Source organism: Lytechinus pictus, chromosome 10 (assembly GCF_037042905.1).
Source record: "Lytechinus pictus isolate F3 Inbred chromosome 10, Lp3.0, whole genome shotgun sequence".
Lineage (NCBI taxonomy): Eukaryota > Metazoa > Echinodermata > Echinoidea > Temnopleuroida > Toxopneustidae > Lytechinus > Lytechinus pictus.
Window position 1 is genome coordinate 7,111,980 of NC_087254.1, and position 9,945 is coordinate 7,121,924.

Consider the following 9,945-nt stretch of genomic DNA (forward strand, 5'->3'; position numbering starts at 1 on the left):
GAATTCCAAATGACAGGACCCTGATAAAATATTGATTGTTTATACAAAGAGGTTTTTAAAAATAGCAAGTGAAAGTTTGATGCATTCCTAGTCATATGCATGTGTATGGAACTATTTGTACAGAAATATTGCAACAGTGTCTTCGATAAAACATTATTATGGCAAGAGTACATGAAAATTGCAATGTTGAACTTAAATATATCTTCAAGTTTTAGTACTCTCAAATGACAAAATATTGGTTGAGTATGGGCAAGGTATGGGGCATGATTTATTATTCGTATTGCTCTTTTTTGTAAAAGAAATAATCTGTTGATATGATATTTGAAAGAATTTCCCCAGACTGGGTTGCAATAATTTAAATAAGGTAAAATTAAAGTATTATATAAAAGAATTAAAATCTCTCTAGGAAAGCTGCATAATTTGTATAATACACCAACATTTTTATACGCATCATCATCGTCATTGGTAAGGAGGAGGTGGATCGAGGAGGAGGAGGATGATGATGATGATGATAATGATGATGAAAATCATGATCATTATGATCATGATGACGATCATTATGAGAATAATGAAAATGGTTAGTGATAATAAATAAATGTTAATAATAGTGATAACAATGATAATGGTGATGATGGTGGTGGTGATGGGTGTGGTGTTGGTGTTGTTTGTGTTGTTGGTGTTGGTGGTGATGGTGGTGGCAGCAGCGGTCATGATGACGATTATCCATTATGTTCCTTCATTCTTTTCACACTGTCTGAATTAAAAACAATGATTATGGAAAAACTCCAGAATCTGTTCCATCATCATTGGCGCATTGGGGGGTTGTTGCTTGGTGTACTATGGACCCCCAAAATTTTCACAAATTAGAAAAAATAATGAAAAGAAAGAAAGGAAAAGGTATGAAATATAACATTTTTTCTGGATACTATATATGTAATCTTTCAATATTATATAAAAGGTAAAAATTCTTTCTCGCTTGCTTTGCTTGCACAGCTTTGAGAGAGGATATTTTCACCGCCCGTTGTATCCATAACCCCTGCCGGTTCCTAACCATTATAGCTGAACCATAAAGGCCTTCATAATGAGCTATATTAAATATAGACACTCTTTTTAGTTGTACTAGAAGTATCATTTTCATTATCAAAATAATCGATTGCACGATGAGCATGATGTGATATCTCAATATACATGTTTGTATCATTTTGTGAATATATTTTGTTAATATATTTTGCAAATATTTGCATTATTCCGGTGAAACAGTTCTAGGTATGTCCCATGAATATTCATTAGGTGGACTGATGGTGTCATATCCCCACTTGTTATTTTGTATTTTATTATATGAAATTAGGTTTATTCAAAATTTTCTACCAAGAACTAAAACAATTGGATTGACAACTGATTAAATGCTTTAGTTATTTCTTGCTGCAACTTATTTCATCATAAAGAAGACACATTATTTACACATTTATGAAAAAATGAAACAATTATGATTTCATGTAATAACATAAGAAAAAGGAAAGTGGGGATATGACATGAAGACATGCCTAAAACTGTTTGACCGGAATAATGCAAATGTTTAAGAATTCAATAACGTTCTTACTTGTTAATTTATAGTTCAATTCAATTTTCATTCCTTTAGGCTTTATGTATTCATATTTATTTTTTTTATTTACAATATATGCATATATTATTTTACAATTCAATACAGACGATGCAATTATTCAATTGTACAATTCTTTACGACATGTAACATTTTGTATCAATTTGCACGTAACTAGGCATTTATATCACCATATATGATATGCAAATAAGTTTTTGTTGATGAATCGTTACTTTGTTGACAACGTGTCGGGATGTTGTGTTGTGATGATTCAATTCATGGGATTCCACGTAATCTACCTTTGCTTTTGTTTGTAACCGATCACCCCTCTTTGATAATGGACGATTCCAATTGTACACATATAACAACCAATCAGCAGAGGTATTCGTCGCCCCACTTATGACGTCATTTGTCAATAAACCTCTGGCCGAGTCGATGTTGCATGCACGCTTGACGAATGGAGGCCAAATGATGAGAGCTAGCTGTGCATGCGTTTCAAAACTGTATTGCATGTATATACGGCGGGCCTACGTGTATTGCGGAAGAACAGGGTTTGTTGTTGTTCAGGATTTGGTGCCAACGCAGGACTGAAAATTTGGGGTGGAATTGCCAAACGGAATCAATTCAAAATGGAAGCTATTTTGAAGGAACAAATTATGATTAATCAGTTTGTTTCAGCAGCTGGATGTAACGCTGATCAAGCCAGGCAAATTTTGCAGAAAACACATTGGCAATTTGAGGTAACTTTTATTTAATTAAATTGGTTCCAAATTATTTTTATCTCTGCATCGCCAACGCCACGCTCTTGTTTGTGTTTATATGTCAGCGCACTGCCAATGAATGTTTTGTGTCTCATTCTCAGTCGTATTTCGCACTGCCACTGTATTGTATTTGTAATATCTTTAAAAAAACAGTTTTTTTTCAGAAGTAGACTACATCTTAATTTACATATACCGGTACGGTAGATCTTTTCCCTACAATGTCACCATGTTGAAGGAACGTATTTTACCAGTTATTAATTTTATTGATGGTCCACGTTTCTTGTTTGACCCGGCCTGTCTGGGCCGTAGCGACTTGACGTTACTCAAAGTTAAACACATGCAGAGGGCAGAGAGTGATGATGGAGATGGAGTCGTCCATGTTGTTTGCGCATGGTATACTAGTCTATGGTGACTGTGTTTGAAACCAATGCCATGGCCCGTATTATGCCTTTTATGGGGAGCCAAAAATTCTGTTTGTATTGTATAATTCTTATGTTTACTATTTTGTTTCCTTTTGCTTTTAAGTTTTATAATGAAGAATAATACTTAAGTTATCATTCCCAGACAATTTGGGTGTCATATCAGTATCGGTTAATAAATAGATTTAATAATGTGTACTGTATGGGATTTGTGCTCCAGTTGGCTCTCCGTAGTTATTCCCACAACTTTAAACCAGGGTTTAATTTAAACCCGAGTTCCGAATAAAGGCCTATGATGTCAGTATGTGTGCAACCCTGTTGCTGTGTCATTGTTATTCCAGCCAAGTTGTAGCAGAATTGCTGATGATCTCTGACCACAGCGGAGGAGTGTTTTTGGACAGGTTGTGTGTCCGGACAATCAATTTTAAACGTCCATTTTGAAAAAAAAGGTGGCTTCAAAATTTTTAAATGTCTGGACTCCTGACCCAGCATCCTAATTTCAGGCAATTGCCTGTGTGTCTGTACATCCAACCCCTCCCTAAGTCAATTTTGATTGTTACACATTAGAAAATTATAATTTACATGTAGATCTATATCCATCTGTTGAGTCTTGGTTTTGATGATGCAAATGGTTATTTGTTAGCGATTGAATTGCTAATCTTCAAAGAGCAGATGACCAAAAGAGAGAAAATTTATGCTCTACAGCTCTTCAGCTGTAGACAATATCTTACATCATTTCCACGTAATACAGTACATGAAAAAAAATTATAAATGTAAATCTGTTTGTAATTAGATAGGCATATACCGTGCATAGAAGGTATTAATAAGAGCAATTAAAATATGTGAAAGGTTGTTTAATTGAAAAATATGAAAGGTTGTTTTAATCCAGTTCACCTACATGTATGATCTCCAGAAATTTTTCATTTCCCTGTAATAACCTGGAAAAGATCTAAATTTTCTGGAAATCTGAAAATTTCCTTGAAAGTGGAAACATAACATTAACCCCCATACATGTACAATGTACATGTACAACAGCAGTTACATGTATGATGCATGGCACTCGGGCCCAAATTAAATGAAACCAAGGCCCTGGTTTTGGTTGTCTTGTTGATGCCCAGTTGACTGGCCTAGTGGCCTCAATGCCCCACTAATTAGCTTGGGTAATTTTCAATTTCTCATTTAGAGCCAGCCATTCAGGCATTTAAAAAAATATTATAATTAGGGGCTCCTCACAACCGATTGCATAGGCCTACATACATGTATACATGTATCAGGCGCTTTGGATAAACTGTAACGTTGCAGTGAAGTGGGAACTTTGAGGGCTCTTTTGTTATTTTCCAGCCCAACACCACCACCCCCCCCCCCCCCCCCCCCGCCGCTAAATTATTTTTTGGGGTGTGTAAAATACATGTAGAAATTTAAATCTTGTCATGGACCTTACACGTACATGCACTTCGATTTGATTGAGAAGGAAGGAAGGCAACATTGGTTTTTGCCCTTGTCGACTGCCCATTTTGCAATGATAAAGTAACAAAAGTGAGTGTTCTTTCTTTCATCCCTGATGTCTGCCACCATTCCGAGTCCTGCAGCGCTCTGTATGTGATACAGAGTTAAAAGCAGCAGACAAATGTTTTTGGAAGGAAAATGAGCAAATATCATAATCTTATAATGTTAGTATTTTGACTTTCGATCAAATCTGCATTCTTTATAAAGAGTCCATTCTTTAAAGTTCACCACATACTTTTCATCTTGTTGTGTAACCAAAAATAGGGGAAATTAGATTTATTACTCAATAGTAGGAATACATACTTTGAGTGTTTTTCAATACATGTGTACATCTTAATTTCTGCAGTGCTTTTTCAAATTTGTGGTATTGATTTTGACTTCATGGGTAAAATTAAGCTCTGGTGCCTTGTCAAGCTTAAATCTGCAGTATGCATTTGGGTTTTAATGATTATATTCCCTAATTGTGTCATTGTATATTTTAACTTTCTTTTTAGACGGCGCTAAGTGTGTTCTTCCAAGAAGCAGCTATTCCTGCTAATAACCATCAGTACTACAGACAAGGGGGACATTCGGTGAGTACATTATGATATACATTTAAAATAAAATCAGAGAATATGAACATTGTGATTGTACATGAAGGCCTACAGTTTCTGCTTCATCGAAACCCCAAACTCATAAATCATGACACCATCTTGATTGTTCCTCCAAAGTCTAAATAATAGTACCTTTCATTATAGAACATTGACCCTTTAGCCCGTGCTAGTCACCTGACTTTCAATTTCCATATGTGTAGGGCAATTAGGGCACTTAGCATAAAACGAAAAAGTGCAATGTAGCAAGCACAAAAATATCCATGACAATGATCAATTTAATGGCATTGAGGCTACATGTAGCCTTGTTGAACTCAGATTGTAGAGTTGAGAACTTGAGACCCGACTCATGTTTGATTTCTTGTTCATGTTTGAAAAATTCATTCTATTTTTGTTCAGTTGTTTCAATTCATTTTTTTTTCAATTGTGCAGATACATGCTCCTGCGAACACACCTGCAACACCGCCAAACTTTCCAGACATTCTCACCAGCTTTTCAAAATTGGGGGCGACCCCTACGGACAAATGCCTCGGTGCCTCGCCCATGGCAATGGCCACATCTCCCATACAAACTGTACAGCTTCAGCCCAGCTGCTTTGCCCGGCCCAACAGCAAGCAGTCGATGGAAGTCGAGCCGCAGAGGTGAATCGGCACACGTCCATTCCCTGTGGCATTTGTGATGCGGGCCACACTCGTAGAACTGCTCTTGAAGCTTTGACAATACTAGGAAAACTCTATTGAGAAGATCGATTATGTAACGGAAGGCAGCGGAATATTGGGTTGTTGTCGGCGCAGTGACAGACATGTAAGGGAGGTCCAATACTGAATAGCCATCACCATGGAAACAGCAGGGATTCATGTGTCTTGCATGGAACATATATTTTGCAGCTGATATTTAGCGTAGCAACTGTCAACAACTTCATGAAGATGCGTCAATCCATTCATCATTCTGCAGGAGCCCCAGCCTTCTCATGTTGACATCAAATGGGAGATTACAGTATGTACCTGCAAGGTAACACGTGTGAGAGATATATAAAGTGTAGAGGTCACATGAGTGTGAATGTATAAATTTGTACAAGGAATCCACTTCCTCTATGACTAAGACCAAGATAGAATTCAGGAAATAGTTGAAAGGAGTTAAGTTTAATTCACATGTAGAAAAGGTGCATGTGCCATGTACATGTTGAGATGCATTTGATGCTTGAAAATGACCAAGGTTATGACAAAAGTTGATGAGGATAGTGTGTGTGTGTGTTCATCATTGCATTTACATATACATTTTTGTGTAAGTATGTACGTTGTAGATTCTTTGACTACTCAGGAAGACCATTTCATTGACCTATAATTGTCATACACACATATATGTAAAGCAGCAGTGCAGTACAGTATGTGATGTACAGTGATTTGATGTTTATAGAAAATATTCCTCGTCATGTGGATGACGATGACGATGATGACCTGTTACCTTCAAAATCAGCTGAGCTATAATGGCACGCAGAGAAATGGCATTGTAAGAGAATATCTTTTCAATTAACTCAAGTTTTAACATACTACATGTATGTACCATTATTTATGCAAATTTTGTGTTTTTAGTTTAGTGTACATTGTAGCGAAATTTAAGTATTAATTTGATACACATTTTACACTTTTTGTTACCGTACTTCACATTACAATACATCTTTTCACCCTTAAACAATTTTGAAAGGGTCTTTACCAAGAAACTTGAGATTACTGTATGGTAAACAATGGACTGGTATTAATGTCCTATGCATGTGTAGGTCATACATGGACATGTGATCTATGAGTTTTGTCCTTCAAAAAGAAATGCATGTACAAGGTACAGCTGGACTGCTGGAGTAAACATTGTGAGTTTGCAAAGTTATGTAATGGACATCACTGAAAAGATAGAAAAACAAGGGATTACAGTTGCATTCATTTTATTTCCTTATAGACATGTACATGTACATGTACATCCATCTCAGTTGCACATGTACATGTTTAGAGTATTTGGAATTACATGAGCATTGTTCCTTTTTTTAAATTGGTTTTATGATCAACATTTAGTTGTGATATTTTTATTTTCCCCTTGCATCATTGTCTGTAAAAGGCAATTTATTATTGAATTTACAGTGTAGTTGTTGGTACAAATATTTTTACAAGTCTGCTAATTTGAACTTGAAGGGGTACTACATACATGTAAACTGTATATGTAGGGTTTGATTTATTGTTGACAAGTATTTTTTATGATTCTACAATCTACATGTAGCACACGTATGCACTTTTGGACACAGTACATGTACCTGTTCATTGTGTAACTGTAAGTGTAACTAGTACATCAATCTAGTAAACAGCTCGGTGATATACTGTATGGTTTGTACTGTCTACTTTACATGCGTCTACATGTAGGGATTTTTCTTTTATGTTATGTTGAGTCTTTGTGATATGCAAATGGTTGTTTGTGTGTGCTGTATTCTGAATATCATACATTTATCCTCAATCAGCCATTTTTTTTATCAATATACCATCAGCATCTTATTGAAGGGAAATCATATTGTGTAAATACTGGTATGTACAGAGTACAGTACATACAGTGTACAGTACATGTACATTGTAGTGCCAGTACTTCCAGGAATTTCCCAGAAAGATGATTTTCATGATGATATATATTTTTTATTTCTACATGGCAGTTTATATGAGACCTGAATGAATTACTATTGAAGATGTACACATAGTAGCCTATAATTATGACAAGGTTGTCTTATGATTTTTCATACCCTTTTTATTTCTGTAATTGGGATTTTAAAGTCTAATGATTAGGTACAGTACAATATATTAGTTTACAGAATGCCCATGCTAATTGTGATTTTGAAACAATTTCAACTGAGAAAAAATATGTTTAAGACAACTACATGTATTATTAATTTTTTGGTTTTTCTTTTAATAAGATCATTAATATCAGGCAGGCATATTGGCATTGAATGCAAATTCGCATTAAAAAAAAAATCAGATTATGTTTTGTGACCAAATTTTACCAAAGTAATTTTTGTTGCAAAATTATGCAGAAGCATGTACGATTTTAAGTTTTATAGTAATTACTGTATGTTAATGCAAATGTCACAAGGTATTTAAGATATGACATGCATCATCATAGACTTTTCTTTGAGACATTTTTTCTTGAAACTGCATAAATGTACATCAAAGTTTGCAAAAATAAAAAATAAAAATCTTTGGCTATATTCACAAATTTGGTTTTGTAATTGTAAAAAAAAGAAAAGAATAAGAGTCTACTGATGTTTTGGAATCTGAACTTTCGGTATTTTTTTTTCAATTTTCGGCGTGTGCCATATTTATAAATGAAGTTAGGATGTGGGCTTGTTTTAAAAAGATTTAATCTGTCTTGCGGAATTTGAAATTAAAGCCGAACATAAAACCTACATGTTGTAGTTTGAATATGGCATGTATTAATTTTTTACATGTTGAAGTTTAATACATGTAGCCTTAATTCTTTTGTTAAATTAATGAAAGAGCATTGTTATGAAGTGTTTAATTTCTACTTTTTCTATACCAAATAAAACCTACATGTTGTAGTTGGAATATGGCATGTATTAATAAAAAAAAGTGTTATCTATATTAAAGTCAAGATAAATATGACATGTTATGTTTTATTGAAAATGAATGTCAAATTTTACGAACAGGTGTATATATGCTACGCCATGTGTATCTCATTCAAATTCGTATGAACTTACATGTATATGCAAGTAACTAGGTACCATTCTGTTTACCAGTTGAAGATGTACTTTACATTTTTTTTTTATAATAAGGAAAGGTACCGTATTCTTTATTTACAATATTAGTAAGTAGTGCAATTTTGTAGCTGTAGTTTGGATTCTTGGATGGGAAGGTATCTATAATATGTTAATCGCATTTAATAACTAAAACTAACCATACTGAAGTTTTGTTGACATGATCTATAAATGCATCTACTATATATTGACTCCCGAGAACCTTCATGTACGTGTATTGATAATCGATCAGGAACGTAGCAACACACATATATTTACACACTATACATGTAGGTGTGCCGTTGGAAGTCTTTGAAACCATGGTTTTACATGTGCTGGTGTTTTGCCTTTGTAGTATCTCTGTGACAGCCCTCATTGCTTTAGAAAGATGATAACATATGTCTGTAAAACTCTGTATTGGAACAATATACAGATGATCATGGTATTTATGTTTTTAACCTTTGTACATTTAGTACCGCTACGCATGAATTTAATTCTCGGGTCTTACCATGGACCTTCTGGGCAATGATTGCATTTTTGCTCAGTGAGCTGTGAGGATTGACCATATGCCAGTGTCCACTATTACCGTACATTAATGCCTTTGTCGTTGCTCCAAATTTAGGTTAATATTTCATCTATAATTTAGTTCATAGTTCTCATAAGTGAGAAAGAATTCTTTTTGTACTATAGGAGTTTATTTCCTTTGCCTTGAACCTTGATTTCAAGAAACAAGTCGGTCATGTGATTATATATGACATATGTAAAATAATGTACAACTGTAATTGTAAAAAGACAGAGAAAAATATTATTGATAACTGGTGTTCGTACTACTTTGTTCCCATATAAGATTGTTTCAGTATGTTTTTATCACATCAAAATATGTTAATAAAGTGTTGAAATGACACATGAAAACATTAGATTTGTTGCCTGTTTGTCTTTTTGTACATGTATGAGTGTATTGGAGGTTTTATACATGTAGCCGCACAGTTTTTGTAGACCCCAACCTCCACCTCAAATACAATACATTAGCATGCTACATGTAGGGTAAATATTACTACATCTACATCAGCTTATTTTAATGTGTTTAATGTGTAGTGTATGTCCCAAAAGTGGTATGGTGTGTGGATGGTGTGAAATGAAAGTTTGTTTTTAATAGACATTGAAGTAGGCCTACAGGTATGTATTCTACTATTTTGAGATGTTAGTACATGTAATTGTTACATGATAATTTTGTTTGGTCAGGATCCAAGACTTTTTAATTCATTTTCAACATATATAAAATGAGACT

The 9,945-nt window shown here is 34.4% G+C and overlaps 1 protein-coding gene across 1 annotated transcript; it reads left to right on the forward strand.

The window, feature by feature from the left end:
* Window positions 1–1,820: 1,820 nt before the first annotated feature.
* LOC129269041 (UBA-like domain-containing protein 1) lies at window positions 1,821–9,574 on the forward strand. Its single transcript, XM_054906491.2, has 3 exons — window positions 1,821–2,340; window positions 4,781–4,858; window positions 5,309–9,574. The coding sequence occupies exons 1-3, from the start codon at window positions 2,089–2,091 to the stop codon at window positions 5,519–5,521; spliced, it is 543 nt and encodes a 180-aa protein (XP_054762466.2). The 5' UTR covers window positions 1,821–2,088; the 3' UTR covers window positions 5,522–9,574.
* The last annotated feature ends 371 nt before the right edge of the window (window positions 9,575–9,945 follow it).